Here is a 17,520-nt window from a genome sequence, read left to right as displayed (position 1 = left end):
TCATCAAGTAATTTTTTGCAATATAATTTACGATATATAACATGCATAATTCCATAACAACACTGTATTTGTTCTCCAGAGCAGAGACTGAGAGAGGACTGTCTAGAAAACACATTATAGAAGGTGAGTTCAGCATAAAACAGCTCACTATAACAAAAAAACATTGTTTTACATCACTTTATGGCACTTAAAGTTGTGGATTATAAGTATAGAAACAATAGAATTAGAAACAATAATTTTATTGAAAAATATTCAGATATATGCAAATACTTAAGTAGTTTGAGAGTGTAGCGAGACCAGCTCAATTGGGAAATGGAAGTGTGCGGTCGCTGCAGAGCTCTTTTGGTGCGTTTCCAGTTGGTGGATTTTTCCCCCTCAAGATCATGGATAGAGGAATTTTGTGGGCTCTTTTAAATATCTTTGAAATTTGTCTATAGGTTTAAAGGCATCGTTGGAGAGATTGCAGTTAGAATATGTGGATGTAGTGTTTGCAAACAGACCAGATCCCAACACTCCCATGGAAGGTAAGTCTTAAGATCATTGCTCTCTTTATCAATATAAACCTAACCCCATATTCATTTGTTAATGAATCGTTATTAGTGGTGCTTGCTTGGGTTAGAGATTTGCTACAAGCACTGATGATATCTCCGACTGTTTGGCTTGTAAAAGAGGTGTTCTGTTACTTTTCTAATGGTTCAGATCGCGTGATTGATGATCTTCGCTTGGTGGTCGATAAAATGGGCCAAAAAAATCCATTATTGAAGGAGGAAACCCAAGACTTATTTAGAGACCAAAATGTCATAGATATTCGGGCATGGGTTCTTTTTACTTGTGCCACTGGGTGCTATTGTATGGTGCACTTCTTTGTGGTGATAACTTTTTAAACTTAAGGGCAAACTTGGGGCGGCTGTGGCTCAGGTGGTATAGGGGGTCGGCCACTAATTGCAGGTTTGGTGTTCGATTCCCGGCCCACATGACTCCACATGCTGAAGTGTCCTTGGGCAAGACACTGAACACCCAAGTTGCTCCCAATGGCAGGCTAGCACCTTGCAGGTGTATGAATGGGTGAATGAGTCACAGTGTAAAGCGCTTTGAATACTGTTAAGGTTAAAAAGGCGCTATATAAGTGAAGACTTAAGTAACAAAGTGTTTTTTAACATGCACATTGACCTTTTGTAAGTTGCCAACCTGATAAAATCTCGACAATTGTTTTAAGTGAAGAGGTGGCGGCTCTTTGAAAATCAAGGCAGGAATGTTATTTGATCTGCTTTCATTGGTCGAGCTGCCCTTTAGAATGTTCACACTGTTTAATGGTTGAAACAAAACCAGCTTGAGTGCCTGTAACCATCTACTGTGCTTGCCATTATACAGCTCGCCACTTCGGTAGTTAATTTCTCTCTCATTTCTTACACACAGAACTCATATAATCAAGCTTGGCCATCAGCAAAATAAATAAATTACTTCCCAGCTCTTAAGACGAATGTTTTTACACAGCTGCCGTTGTTTATTAAAGATAGATATTTCTCTGCACTCGTTTTAGGCATTGTTTTCCCCAAATTCATATTGACCTGAAGCAGCAGCAGTTATTTGTTTTGTCTCACATATATTGATTCAAATTCTCCAGCTCGTTCCAGAAACGATTGATCACTTAAACACTCCTCCCTTATATTATTCTAGCTGCTTTTGTTTTGATCGTAAATTTTTCATCTGTTCACCCAAATGGCATAGTGATGTATTGTGCGATACATTTTGGGGAATCTGTAATCTGATTGGCAGAGACGGTGCGAGCGATGACCCATGTGATCAATCAGGGAATGGCGATGTACTGGGGCACATCACGCTGGAGTCCGATGGAAATCATGGTGAGTCAGTCTTTCCTCTAACTCTGTAATCAACCACCAAGGCTGCTTTTGTTCTTGTAGATTCCTTCAAGAACTTTTAAAGGACATTTAATCACTTGAAGAATCTAAAGATGCCTCTGTTTAAATAGGTACTTTCAGTGAGGTGGTAAAATATAAAGGACTTGGTTGAAGACCTAAAACAATACTGCTTATTCTGAGTCACACAAACAGTTTCACAGTGGTGAATGACAGAATGTTAAACAGTTATCTGTATGTTTGTTTGTTTTCATTGTTTCCTCGTCAGTATCACTACGCGCAACTTTTATGTAATCACAGATTAATATAGTGGGGGTGTTCTGTTTTTTGCCATCTTCATTTAAATGATTACAATATCAAATACACATTCAATACTTAAAATCACAAGATCATTCTTTTTTCTTTATGCAATTGGTGCTCATTGGTGATGCGTTAACGTAGACAGACATTTAGGCCTAAAGTGAACGTAAACACTGGGGTTTGTATCAAAATAATGGACTTGAAGTGTAAATGCAGCCTAAAGGCCTTTTCACACTAAACGCGAATCTTCATAGCAATTTCTTGCCACAATTAACATTTTGAATCGAAACAATGGTTTCCTAACAAGCAATTCACACATGGAGCGAATTTACCTTCTTGTCTTGGGCTTCATTCCATTTATATTTGTATCCCCTTCCCTTACAAACTTCACTCCGTGTCATGGTCTAATATGTACGTCACTGCTTGCGTTGTGCGAGTGTCCTCTACTGCGGAAGACATGCAAAGGGTTTGACTGGAACACCCTTAACCCTTGATCACTTGGAGCATGTTGAAGGCTGATGTTAATTTTTAAAATTATGTTGTGACTTTTTGCACCTGAGAAAACAATGTTTTCAGAGATTGATTTCAGAGGATTATGTAAAAATCTTTTTATTTTTTCTTAAATGTTTTCAATTTTTTTTTTTTACATTACAGTGATTGCCTGCTATAACTGTGTGATAAACAGTTTAAGGTAGCTACTATGCTGTTAAATCTCAATATAACTTGTCTAAACTGATTAATTGACCTATCTTCACTTTTATTAAAGGAGACCTATTATGCCTCTTTTTACAAGATGTAAAATAGTGTCAGGTGTCCCCAGAATGTTTCTGTGAAGTTTCAGCTCAAAATACCCCACGGATCATATATTATACCATGTTATAAATGCCTATTTTTGGGTGGAATCAAAATCACACTGATTTAATGTGTCTCATTAAATGTAAATGAGCTGCTGATCCCCGCCCTCATTCCGGATGAGGGATGTGCCTTTACAGCTCGTGCTTCAGAAACTACAGCAACAACAAATCAGAACCAATATGACTGCACTGTAAGAACAAATAAGAACCTGTATGACTACACTGTATGTATGTATATGTATATATATACACATATATATTTACAGTGCATCCGGAAAGTATTCACATCGCTTCACTTTTTCCACATTTTGTTATGTTCCAGTCTTATTCCAAAATGGATTAAATTCATTATTTTCCTCAAAATTCTACAAAGAGTACCCCATAATGACAATGTGAAAGAAGTGTTTTTTTATCTTTGTCAATTTATTTACAAATAAATAACAATGTGGAAAAAGTGAAGTGCTGTGAATTCTTTCCGGATGTACTGTATTTTTAAAACAATGTGTTAAAATCTCTGAAAAATTTGTTTCTTTTTCACACCAGATATGAGTTTCTTATTCATTTAAGCAATTGTTACAATGTGCACGATACCTACATGACATGGCTTGAGTTGGTTCTCAGTGAAATGATCATACTCTTCACAACTTCTAAACATTCTTTCATCATGTGAGCCATCACATATAAAATGATCCATTCAATTATCAATATCTGTCAGATATACATGTATATTCCATAAATATCTATGACATGGAATGTTTATTCATTGGTTTGTTTTTGTTGTTTGTTTTTTTGCATGGATGTCATTTTGTGGCAATTTTCTGTTCACTATATTTGATTTTACATGTAAGAAATGTGCAAAAACTGACATACAAATGTGAATTTTCTGTTTGCATGTAACACATTGCTACAAAAATACATTTACTGTATACATAGAAATGTGCATATCCTTTTTCTGTGTACTGTGGTATTGTTCAGTATTGACTTTTCCCAGCAAACCTTTACCTACTGTTGAAATTGGTATCTAAAAAGCTCAGTGCGATAAACAACAGCATTCAGCTTGACAAAACTGACATTCTTGAAAAGTACAGTAAGCGATCAGTATCATCAAAAAAGTAAAACAAAAATGAAATTTGTATACAACAAGCATTTCCAGGGGTGACTGCATGGTGAAAAAACATCTAAATATTTTGACCAGTTCGGCTCACATGATGACAACAAACTATTTTCATTTTGGTGGCATTGGTCAGTTTACTGACACAATAATTACTGTAGGTTTTGAAGCATAAATTAAATGTTTAGTGTGAGTTACTACATTTCGCAGTAGAGTTGTGATGTCCCGTAATACAGTTGTGACAATTGCACTTACAGTTTAGAGAATATTAAGACTGTTTCAAAAAATGAGCAAAATCTATGGAGAAAAATGGTAAAAGTATCAATGTATTGTAATCATACAGTGAAGACCAGTGATTTAAGTACTTTTTCTGTTACATTCCATTTCCAAGTTTTCATAAAATTCTTGATTCTACTGTTTTGTTAATATGCATCTTTTTTGCTATTATTTATAATTGTCTATTGTTTATAATTTGTGTCTTTTTTCTTCTTCTTTTTTTACTTCATTAAGTTATCTTGAGTAAGTACATGAGAACTTGAAACAATAAGTGTGTTAACATGCATGTTCTGCCACAGATTATGCTTAATAAGCCGACAATGTGTGTGTGGTCATGCAAATGCATTAAATGGCTTTCCTTTATCGGTCTAAGGTCTTTAACTTAAGAATGAACCGATCGACACGGGTAGATTTATTTCCCATTACCCAAATTCATGTTGCATGTAAACACCTTTACCAACATTCTGCTTTTGACATTGAGAAACTTGCGTACATTGGATAACTCGATTATTTCGAGTTATAACTTATGCAAAATGGACATTATAACTGAATTGTACCTAAATGAACTGGAACTGAATCCAAATCTAATTTAATCGAGTGCTTTTAGAATCTAACTGAATCGGGAGGATAAACTTTTGCTGTTTTTGCATAGTTTCAGTAAATATTGTGTAAAATGTGTGTTTGATTTTGTTTCTGCAAATCATTATTGCTATGATTTAATTGTATATCTGTACATATTTGGGATATGCATGGATAGTCGACATTCGGTTAACCATTTGCAACTATTCGAATATCAAAATCACGATTCGGTTATTCTACACGTGCAATAGAGGTCTTTAACCTGAACCCAGCTCCACTTTCTGCACATGCAAAGAGCAGCATTTAGTGTCAGCATTATCTTAAGCTGACTTAATGAACTCAGCATGGCACCCTCTTGCATGATTATTATCTAACATGTATAAAAGTAAGCCAAGAACGCTTTCTTCTCTTATTGCTCACTTTGTCTAAATCTGAAGTGTGTAATTGTTGTGCCACTAATATCACCAAATATACCGTTTATTAAGGTGAGTGAGTGGTTTTCACATCTTACTGTTTCAATAAATGGTCTGGGTAGACTGGGGAGTATCGTACTGTTAAAGTTGAAGTAGTCTACATAGTACATCCGACTCTTATTTCGAAAGCACAAGAAACTTCATGTTTCATCACATGACCTCTTTTGGTTAATTCTTTGGGTTAAGTCTTAGGTATAATGCTGACCTCATCGTTACATTTGTGTCTTGTAGGAGGCGTATTCTGTGGCCCGGCAGTTTAATCAGATCCCACCAATCTGCGAACAGTCAGAATATCACATGTTCCAGAGAGAGAAAGTGGAAGTACAACTTCCTGAGCTCTTCCATAAGATCGGTAAGCGATGCTGTCATTCCATGAAGAAATAGTTCACCCAATATTCAAAATGATGTTGTAATTTACTCACTTGTTGTTCCAAACTGGTATTACTTTATTATGCGGAGTACAAATGAAGGTGTTTTAATTGATATCTTTGTCCATCTTTACAATGCAATATTAGTGAATAATGTGTCATTTTAAAGCTTTTCAAGTATCCAAAAATATCATAAAAGCAGTCCATGTAATTTGTTCATCTTACTCCAAGTCTTCTGAAGGCATACTATAAGTTTTGGTGAGAAACATCCCAAAATGTAAGTCATTTTACATGGAAAATCTTGACATCTGTTGCTAATTGATGAGCGTTGTGAGTGAACTTTCGATGTTTAGCACTAAAACTATGAATGATGACACAGTTTTCATATTTGGGTGGTCTATTCCTTTAACCCACCAAAAGCAGCACTTTAGTTTGGACCAAAAACGAACATACTTTGCCTTTGTCCTGTTCACAGGTGTGGGTGCTATGACATGGTCCCCACTGGCCTGTGGCATAATCTCAGGAAAATATGACAGCGGTGTGCCACCGTGCTCTCGAGCATCCCTGAAGGTACTACATTTCCCATGAGTCTCTCTGTTCCTTCCTCTTCCTGGTCCTTTGGAAACATTCATGGGCTCATATGTCATTTCTTTTCATGTCTGTGGTGTTCTAATGTGGATGTGTTCCATGTCTTCCAGGTTCTAGCTTTGGGTGTTTTCCTGTAGATGTGTTTGTCTGTGAAACATCCTTGTTGATGGCATGAATTCTCACGCCTGATCTTCAACATGTTTATTTTTGTTATGTGAATGAGCTTCTGTGGTAACTCTGAGGAGGATTGACAATACAATTAACCGTTGTATCCATGTCTTTAAAAGAACATACACACTAAAACACTCAAGTGCACACTACAAGCACCAACACCCGTTCTGAGCTGTGTGTTGGTGTAGTTGCATGTTTTGGTCATTTGGCGTTTTGTGGTTCATCTCGACTTCACCCTCTTCCTCCTGTAGTCTTGTGTCACACTGTAAATTGTTTCTGATTTCTTGTTACCTCTGTGTAACATACATGTGTATTGACACTTGACTATAACACAAGCGTGCTGGTGATCTGAACAGTGATGGATCAGTTTGGTTTAGAGACCCATGAGTGTTTAGATCATTATGCCACACTAGTCCTTTTCCACTGTGTTTTATATTTATAAATGATGGACCTTTTTTCTTCATGCTGGTCTAACACACACACACACACACACACACACACACACGCAATCTTTCTCTTTTGTTATTAATTCAAATTTAATCTTATTTTATTTTAGTCTTACTTACCTAAGCACCTGTATTAGTTGTTAAAGTCAACATGAAATTACATTCGCAACCCAGTTTATTCCTGTAATGTGAGTATTTCCAAGTGAACCAGAATTTTAAACTAGAAAAATTGAAAACATGTAGGAAACCTTCTTATGTGTATCAGTCGGAAATTAAATAGATCCTTGGGCATGCCATCTCAGAAAGGAGCCAAACCTAAATGTGAGTTTTGCAAAGAGAATTAAAATTTTGTCCCAGAATTTATGACATATTGATTTTATATGTATTTTGTGACTGCGATCTAAGGGCTAAAGTTCAAGTTGTATCATTATATTAATATTAATAATGTTTTTATTAATATTTTATATTTTTATAATATTTGTATTTTTTTAAATATATCATTATTTCCTATTATTGTCATAACCTTTAATACATTAATGTTAACAACATTCAATTGCCGTGCCAGTAACTGTATCATTGCCAAGATTTTACAAAAGCTGCGTTACCTTCAACAGTTATTGGCTAACATTTAACCAATATTATGTGCGTCATTTTACATTTTGATGAAGATGTTACCAATACAAACCCTTGTCTTTGGAATAGTGAGGACCAATGAATTGTGCTCAATAAACCAGGGTTGTTTTTTGAGAAAGTAAGCTCTTGATTTGGATACAATTTGAGTATATTCCAATTAATTAGTTAGAATGTCAATTTAGCTTATGTTCAATCATTTTGAGCAATTTCGATACCGCATTTGAATAAACATTGTTTCAAGTAATCAAGTAACTATACAAGACAATTTAACGGTCTGTAATAAAGTCAGAACAGTGAAACAAATTACTAGTAAAAGAACAAGTTAAAACAATAGAACAAAGATACCGAAATTACGAAATTAAGAAAACAGTGGTTTAAATGTTTAGCAGCAGTATCAAATAATAAAGTTTACATTCAGAAATTAAAAAGTAAATAATATAACATAAAACTACTTAAATTACTGGTCTTTACTGTATGATTATAATACATTTTAAGCTACTAAAGTTGTCCATCCAAGAGCAATGGGTGGTTTTCTCATTTTCTTGTTATTGTTGTTTGAAATGTATTATAACACACTAGACTGTGGCGTGTCTATTAAGCTGCATTAACACGTCAAGTCCGATATTTTGATACAAATCCATTTTTATGTTCACTTTAAACATAAATGACGGTGTTAACATGAATTCCTCCCCAAGACTGGCATTTTTATGAACATCAATGCTGCCCATTTTAAATAAATAAATACAATAATGAAAAGGAACCCCCCCATTAAAAAATTTTCACAAACTGTATTCTTGCTTAAACTATTCGATTTATATATATTTTTTTAGAAACGACATTTGGGATTGTTCAAATGAAGACCCAGCCCTATAACTAGTGGACAGTTTTAATTTCATGTTGACTGAGTTTAATTCTATAAAACAATTGATGTACTATAAATCAGTAAATCATTAGTGTTTTCACTGCAAAAATAAGTTTTCTTAACCTAACCAGTAATATCAATCCAATTTAAACACGTTGTGTGTGTGTGTGTGTGTGTGTGTGTGTGTGTGTGTGTGTGTGTGTGTGTGTGTGTGTGTGTGTGTGTGTGTGTGTGTGTGTGTGTGTGTGTATAAGGTCTCTTTAACACCATAAGTTCTTCGAGCAAAATGTAATCTCTGCTCGTTTGAACTTTTGGGCGGACAAAGTCACTTGTTTAAAAACAGGCCCTCGCCCACACAGGTGCTGCTGGGTGTTACGCCTTCGAGATCGTGTGTGTTTATACTCTGTGTGTATGTATGTGCACAGCTGTAGGCGTGGGCACCTGTTTTTGAGCAGGTGTGCTGTGTTGTTAACAGGGCTACCAGTGGTTGAAGGACAAGATCTTGAGTGAGGAGGGCCGACGCCAGCAGGCGAAGCTGAAAGAGCTGCAGGCAATCGCTGAGCGGCTGGGCTGCACGCTGCCACAGCTAGCCATCGGTACGCCTTACCCAAAGACACACTGCCGCTCTCTCTCTTTCTGTCTGTCTGTTCGTCCGTCCTGTCCCTCGCTCATCCACTCACCCCTCATCCCCCCTTTTCCTCAGACCACCGTAGTGGAAGTGCCTTATCGCCTGCTGATGGGTTCTCGATTGAATGTGATTAGGGAAGTGTTAATGGACGATTGCTCCTGCTAGCATCGTATTCTTGCTTAAGTGTAATGTTAAGTGTTAAGTATAATAGCTTAAAGATTAATCTGTATAGTGTTTCATGATATTCAGTTTGGTATTTGAGCAGGGGAGTGTTATATAATGCTTTAAAGAGATAATGCAGTATAATGTTTCAAAGAAATATCTTCCTTAAGATCTAGAATGAAGGCTTCTATTAGGGCTGCGACAGTTTGATTTAAGAACATCCTCTTCAAGTACAGTAATGTAATCTTAAGACTGGAGACCTGAGAGCTTTGAGAACATGATCTACTGCACACAGTAATAGTCCAGTTAAAGGGATAAACCACCTAAGGGACTATACCATTTGGAGTGTGTATGTGTGCCGATAGATGTGGACTATATGACCAAAATCTAAAATACATACTGTACAATGTGTTCATTGTCTAACTATATGTTTTCCTGAAAAATTCTCACAGGGTTCACATTTGCTGCTACTGTGGTTCAGGTTTGGGTAGGTTTAGGAGTAGGTTTAGGGTAAGGGTTGGCGTAGGGTTAAAGTTAGGTGTAAGGTTAACAGTGTAACTATAGATGTAATTAAATGTAGGTACTTTACAATGCAACAAAAAGTATGTACACTATAGGTACATTGTATCAGATTCTTCAGTACTAAGTAGTCAAATGAATATTCCTGGTTCAAATAGTGAAAAGAGTTCGGCTAAATTATTCTAAATCAAAATCAAGTACTGTTACTTCCAAACATGTAGTGCGAGTAGAGTAAAAGTACCTGTCCTAAAAACTCCTTAAGTTCAAGTAAAAGCATATTATATACCTTCTGAGATACAATGTTCCACATTAATTTAGTTCTTGTGTCTTATAAGCGCAGAAATACTGTAGTTGTGTTCTCATTATAATGCATGATGCACAATTTTCAAAAGTGTTTCTGTGACTGGTGGGACTATTCTGCCTGAAGTGTTGCTCTATAAAGGTTGATACGTTTCAATCAGGCATTGGAAAAACTTGATAAAGGCTAATCATATATATACATTATTTTATCATCTCTACTTTCCTGGTAATTTATTATTCAAATGAACACACTGTCCACATCAGGGGTTGGTATTATTAAACAAGTCACGAGACTCTCGTAGACAATCACATTGATGGATACAAATAAAATCAGGACAGGAAGTAGCGAACATGGATGGAGAGAAAATAGCTTAATAAAAGTACAGTTACAGCACTTAAAAGGTACTCAAGTAAAAGTATCCCATTTTAAAATTACTTGAAGTACAATTCCTGTGAAAAACTACTTAATTACAGTAATGAGAGTATTTGTAATTTGTTGCTTTACACCCCTGATTGTTACTTTGTGGTAACGAGAAAATCATAATTCACATTGCGATAATGAGAATTGGGGAGAAAATGAGCATAACTGTCATGAAAATAGTGTCACAATGTTAAAAAAAAAATCCTAATATCCTAATTTTGAAAAAATGTATACAAATATTTAGTATTTGTTTCTTTTGATAACTCACAATAAATAATTCTGACATCAGTGCAACAACAGCTTCTCATTATGTAACACTTGAGTTAAAAGCAAGAAACTCCATCCATTCATCTTCAACCGCTTATCCGAAGTCGGGTTGCGGGGGCAGCTGCTCCAGCAGGGGGCCCCAAACTTCCCTATCCCGAGCCACATTAACCAGCTCTGACTGGGGGACCTCAAGGCATTCCCAGGCCAGTGTGGAGATGTAATCTCTCCACCTAATCCTGGGTCTTCCCCGATGCCTCCTCCCAGCTGGACGTCCCTGAAACACCTCCCTAGGGAGGCGGCCAAGGGGCATCCTTACCAGATGCCCAAACCACCTCAACTTACTCCTTTCGACGCAAAGGAGCAGCGGCACTTCTCCAAGCTCCTCACGGATGACTGAGCTCCTCACCCTGTCTCTAAGGGAGAAGCCCGCCACCCTTCTGAGGAAGCCCATTTCGGCCGCTTGTACTTGTGACCTAGTTCTTTCGGTCATGACCCAGCCTTCATGACCATAGGTGAGGGTAGGAACAAAAATTGACCGGTAGATCGAGAGCTTTGCCTTCCGGCTCAGCTCTCTTTTCGTGACAACGGTGCAATAGAGTGAGTGCAATACCGCCCCCGCTGCCCCGATTCTCCGCCCAACCTCCCGCTCCATTGTCCCCTCACTCGTGAACAAGACCTTGAACTCCTTCACTTGGGGCAATACCTCCTTTCCTACAATGGAGTATGCACTCCATCCTGCTAGAAACTCCAAACAGTAAAACTTTTATTATTAAAAGGATTGTATCGACTTTCAAAGTTGCTAAAAGCAACTATTTAAGCAAGTTTAAATAGCATTTATACACACGTTACCGCACTTCAATGGCATTCCATATATTAAAGTGGAAAGTTGTGATGTTGCTCAGCAACTGTAACAAACTAGTCACAGCTTTTTCATTGTGCCTAACACCCTGTAAAAAAGTCCTTCCTCATCTTAACTTGTTTGGGACATGTCTCACTTTCTATTTTCAAGTTTCTTCATCACTGTTATGTCTAAATAACATAAAGCAGTCCTAAATGTTTCTACCGCTGTATAAATAGTATACTGTCATTCCTCCCAGCCCTAGACAATATCCTGTTACCTTTCATAATTCTTATCCATAAGGTTGCAGGAAGTCCCTCATCTTCCTTAACTACCAGATAGACCTCACAAAGTCATAAATTGGCAGTGTTTACGTGACAGCACACTCGCAGTGATTCATCGACTGCAGGACACAGGGGAATACAATTCTTGACAGGACCTCAATCCCTAGAGCACCGACTGATAGAATCACATCCCTCTCTCTCACCTGGCCTTTAATGCAGTCGTACATTACATTTCACACCTCATTACTGGGTTGCAAATCCCCCGCTCGAGCACAGCCAATCGATTTACAGCTGGTACAGCCACCATTGCTCATTTAGACAACTGGCAACATACTTAAAAATAGGACTGTGGGTCAGATCTGCTGTGAAGTTTAATGAACTGCTCATGGATGTAAATAGGCAAATGATTTTGAAGAGTGACTCCATATGTGTGTTTTTGGAAGGCAACAATCTTCTCAATTTCAAGTAGTTAAACAAAAGTAAAGCTTTTCTTTTGATGAAGTAGCTACTCTACAGTTAACTACAGAAAGTAACCACATTAAAGCTGTTTAAAGAGGAGATTATCTTTTAGATAATTGCAAGATTATATAATTTAAAAAGAACAGGAGCGCTTTTTTTATAGTATTAAAATCACTAAGCTCAATTTTATGGTGACAGCATTAAACTTGCTTTACTCCACGTTTCTTTTTTACTCTCAGGTGAAAACAAAAACAGGAAAATGTGTCAACTGCGGAATAAATGGCAAAGAAAATCTCTACTAGTTGCTGCATTTCTACTGTTGTCCAACACTACGTGGTGATAAACAGCAGTACTATACTAAATATTTATGAAGCTACAAATAAAAAACACGTAAAATGATGCGCAGGGATTTTTATGAGAACTGTTGAGCGAGAAATGTACTAATCTATTTTTCGTGAGAAGCATCCAAGGAGACCGCTTTTGATCAGTTCCTCAGTTTGATCGTGTTGAGTGCAGTGTCACAACAATGTTGCAGTTTGTCTCGCTACTTCGCTGCTTGTTGGAAAAAGTGGCTCATTACTGGAAGTATTTTACAGCGTGACGACAGCAAAGCATTTTTTTAATGCTACTTTGCTACTCTTCGTAAATTACACTTATTCTCAGAAATATAGTTAAGATAGTATCGTTGCTACTTACAGTTACTTACTCCACAACACTGCTTATTGAAGGTGGATTTTACAGGATTTTTACAGTTCATGTACTGTAAGTGTGTACAGTAAACACACAAACAGCTCCAGCACTGCCAATACACCGAATGCCAGTTATACATATGGCACACACACACACACACACACACATGCAAATGAACTCCCAGGAGGAATTCAAATCCCCACAGAGTTTCCTTCCTGTCTGTGTGTGGCGGCAGTTTTGCATGGATCGTGTTTAGGGAACGGCAGCGGTCAGCATGGCTCCTCTACACCTCCTCTGCACTCCTGCAGATTTCTCTCCTCTTCCTGCAGATTTAAAAAAAAAAAAAACACACAACTCTGAATTTGAGTGTTCAGTGTGTCCGGGTGATGGGAGCCATGGTAACAGAGTGGTCTGGCAACTGCTGTGTGTTTTGTGAGATGCTTCATTGTGTGTAGGAGTGGGAGCATAGCTGTTTTTATTTTGGAATTGCTTAATTTGTGTATATATATATATATATATATATATATATGAGATAGAGAGAAAGAGAGAGATTTTTTTTTTTTTTTCAATAAATACTGTATATATTTTTCTCTACAAGAGGGATAGGGTTTGCTTTAAAGAGTGCGGTATGTGTGTGTTTGTGTTATTGTAATATATTTGTATTGATATTGGATGTCATATTATTGATGGTAAATGTTAAACATATTTACGACTCGTCTGCAGCGTGGTGCTTGAGAAATGAAGGCGTGAGCTCTGTGCTCTTAGGAGCCTCCAACACCGACCAGCTCATGGAGAATATCGGAGCAATACAGGTGAGAACGCAAACAAAATGGCAAAATGCATTTCAAATCAAAGTTTTTTAAGCACATATTGTTGAAAATCGCACTGTTCATGGAAATCACCAATGTATTGCTATGGGACGTTCTGTAAACCATGAGGGGCGGAGCTAAGCAGCGGGTCATTTGCTGGTCGTGAAATGATATTACCGGGAGTTAAAATTTTGAAATTGTAATTTCCAGGCTTTGAGAGGTCATGAACATTGATAAAATAATTTTAGAAAATGGAAAATGACTATTTTAGATCTAAATATGAAGTTTAGATCTAAAATATATATATATTTGTTGTTGTTGTGTTGTTTTTTAATATCCTTGTGGGGGTTTCTCGTGAAATCTGTCAGGAAAATGTCATGGTCCTATTTTACTTACAAATCAATAGATTTAAATAAGAAATTTTGATATTATTGTCATTATGATAGTCTCAATGTGCACATTCTTTTTTGGCATGTATACATATGATTGTATCAAAGATTAATACCTGTAAAAATGCGTAAAGCTGACTGCAAAAAGTTTTTTTTTAAATAACGTACATATTTGAATAGTTCAAATGAATGATGGCTAACCTATTTATTATAAGTTATTTGAGACAAATTATAAAATGAATATATTTATAATGTTTTTTAAATGTTTCTTGTAATATAGCATAATTTAATCACATTTAATCATAGAAAACTGTGATTCATTTGTAATAAAAAATAAATACATTTGATGTACAGCCCTAGTATATATACATCATATTAATACATGGTATTGCATGTCATTTTTGCTGATTTTCATAAAAATAATGCAGTGGGGGGATAAAGACTGTTACGCTGATAAAGTAAAAATAAAATGTCTGGATGTTGCTGTAATGAGAATTGGTAGTAAATGTGCCTGAAACTACAAAACAAAAATATTTTTTTTATATATTTTTTTTTGTTTTAATAAAACATATAATTTATTTAAATACAATATGACCAGGACATTTTCTTGAAAGGTTTTGTGAGAATCACCCTTTTTCAGTAGTAATGAACATGTAATAGTTATTTTGGGACAGGTAAGCAATTCTAATTAAAATGGAAGTTATTTATTATAGCAAAAGTACATATAAAGTGCCATTTTAATTTGCTACAGTAGCAAAATTGAACTGGCTTTGGCTAAATCAATGACAGTGATATCACATTGTATATTCTTATAAAATGGACATTTCTTCCCTCTAGTAGCAATATTATAAATATTTTGATCATTAAATATGTCTAGAATCCAGACTCAGTTTGCAGCTCCTTTTTCCAGGTTCTTCCAAAGATGTCCTCCTCTATCGTACACGAGGTGGACAGTATCCTGGGCAACAAACCCTACAGTAAAAAGGACTACCGCTCCTAGTGTGGAACCGGACGGGACACGCTCCTCACACACCTTTGCCTGATCCTCCGTTCGCTTCCGCTTTTACTGAATGAGTACTGGCCGCATGAGACGGGCAAGCATCCACAAACCTTGAAGAGCAAGACTTTTACTACACAAAGGGCAAGAAAAAGTGAAAAATTAAACAAATGAAAGACACTGACAAATAGTTGAAATGCAGGATAGAAAGCAATGTATTGACGATATGTGATTACAGATGTTTTCGTTATACGTTCAACCCTACAGAAAATGTACTTTAAAATGAGAACATTAGGGTAATGAAGAACAACATTTAAAAGATGCTTGAAACATAATGTTTATAAAACATGCTTGCTTGGCTGCTGGAAATATTCAGTTTTTCTCTTGCTTTTATTTTTTTAAATGTATTTATTTTTGTCTTCAAAAATATTGAATGCATATTAACAAAAATGGAGCGTTAACTGAAAAAGGTAATCGAGTACATGATCCATAGTCACTCATGTGGTTCATTAGGGTTTGCACACGTCGCTCACGCCATCGAGGTGTCTCGACCCAGAGCTTTTCACTGTGTCGTCTGCATTATGTATGCACACGCCCCCCATTGCAGGCAAACCTATAAGCACTTTAAGAGGGAACATCAGAGGGAGTGACTCTGTTTAAACTGATTTAAATGCAGCTCCTCTCGAGAGGGGCAAAAACAACCGCTTTTCCTTATTCTGCACTGGACATTACTTGTCTTGATGTCCGTTCCTTGATGTTCAGCCTCACGGTCCTGCCTTTTCATCTGTCATTGCTTTGCTAACTGGTCATTCTGATGTCAACATCATCAGATGTGGTTTTGGAGGACAACTGTCTGTGTTGTTGCTGAATTTCTGTGGAAACTGACAATGATGCACCTTCCACAGAAAGGATCTGCTCCCAGCACACGTTTAGTGTTTTATGTAATATTAAAATGATTCACTCTAATTTATTAGAATTAAGAGTAGATTGAATTATCTGAAGAATTAATGGGATAAGCATGCTTCTGTTGGCAAAATTAGTGTTAATCTCGTGAAAACTGTCAAAAACATGCCTGGGTCATATTTCACCACAAAGTCAAAAGATATTCAATTATATTTTACATAATAGAATGAAGCTTTTTATTAAGATCATTAAAAGGTTTTGCATTATTTTCATGACAATTAAATTCTGTACATTTCCCCTCCAAATTCGTATTATTGGGATGTGAAAAAATCTCATCCTCGTTACCGTAAAACGAGGGAAAAAGGATATTTAAATTGTAAAGTATAATTGTAATTATGTGTCATAGTTGCATTTGTTGGATTGAATTTAGTTCATGATTATTTTAATAATTGTGTCCAGACAGGATGTACTATATTACAGGAATGACAATGAGATTGTTTTGCATTATGGTAATGACTGGAAAATTAATGCCACATGCAAAATCCTAATCAGAAATGGTCCTAAAATATGCTTCATTTTCTTTATGAAAAATGTAATATACAGCATGTATGTGTGTGTGTGTGTGTGTGTGTGTATATATATATATATATATATATACACACACACAGTTGTGACAAACAATATTGGCATTCTTGGTAAATATGAGCAAAGAAGGCTGTGAAAAAAATCTGCATCCTTTTGATCTTTCATTAAAAGACATGCACAATTCTAACCTTTAATTTAAGTAAAACAATTGAAATGGGAAATATCTTATTATTAAATATTTTTCTCCAAAATGCATGGCCATAATTACTGCCACCCTTTCATTGAATATGTTTTGCGACCTCCTTTTGCCAATATAACAGCTCTGAGTCTTCTCTAATAATGTCTAATGAGGTTGGAGAACACATGGCAAGGGATCTGAGAACATTCCTCCATACAGAATCTTTCCAGATCCTTCAAATTCAGAGGACCATGTTGGTGGACTCTCCTCTTCAGATCACACCACAGGTTTTCTATGGGGTTCAGGTCAGGGTACTGGGATGGCCATGGCAGAACCTTGATTTTGTGGTCAGTGAACACATTTTGTGTTGATTTTTATGTTTGTTTTGGATCATTGTCCTGCTGGAAGATCCAACCAGGGCCCATTGTAAGCTTTCTAGCAGTCAGGTTTTGATTTTCTATCTGTTGGTATTTGATAGAGTCCATGATGCCATGAATCCGAACAACATGCCCAGGACCTCTGGCAGAAAAACAGCCCCAAAACATTAAAGATC

At 36.4% G+C, this 17,520-nt stretch overlaps 1 protein-coding gene across 4 annotated transcripts in view; it reads left to right on the top strand.

Moving 5' to 3' along the window:
* LOC127632762 (voltage-gated potassium channel subunit beta-2-like) overlaps positions 1–15,998 on the top strand; it is a 208,154-nt gene extending 192,156 nt beyond the window's left edge. For all 4 annotated transcript variants that reach the window (XM_052111521.1, XM_052111519.1, XM_052111517.1 and 1 more), the window contains 8 exons: positions 80–123; positions 438–524; positions 1,777–1,862; positions 5,702–5,822; positions 6,314–6,408; positions 9,014–9,134; positions 13,830–13,918; positions 15,215–15,998. In XM_052111521.1, coding sequence (XP_051967481.1) covers positions 80–123; positions 438–524; positions 1,777–1,862; positions 5,702–5,822; positions 6,314–6,408; positions 9,014–9,134; positions 13,830–13,918; positions 15,215–15,304 — 733 coding nt within the window. In that variant the 3' untranslated portion in view covers positions 15,305–15,998. The remainder of the gene's footprint in view (positions 1–79; positions 124–437; positions 525–1,776; positions 1,863–5,701; positions 5,823–6,313; positions 6,409–9,013; positions 9,135–13,829; positions 13,919–15,214) is intronic.
* The last annotated feature ends 1,522 nt before the right edge of the window (positions 15,999–17,520 follow it).

Source organism: Xyrauchen texanus, chromosome 39 (assembly GCF_025860055.1).
Source record: "Xyrauchen texanus isolate HMW12.3.18 chromosome 39, RBS_HiC_50CHRs, whole genome shotgun sequence".
In the NCBI taxonomy this organism is placed as follows: Eukaryota; Metazoa; Chordata; class Actinopteri; order Cypriniformes; family Catostomidae; genus Xyrauchen; species Xyrauchen texanus.
The sequence above is the reverse complement of the archived record's forward strand: the minus strand, read 5'-3'. Positions and strand labels throughout refer to the sequence as shown.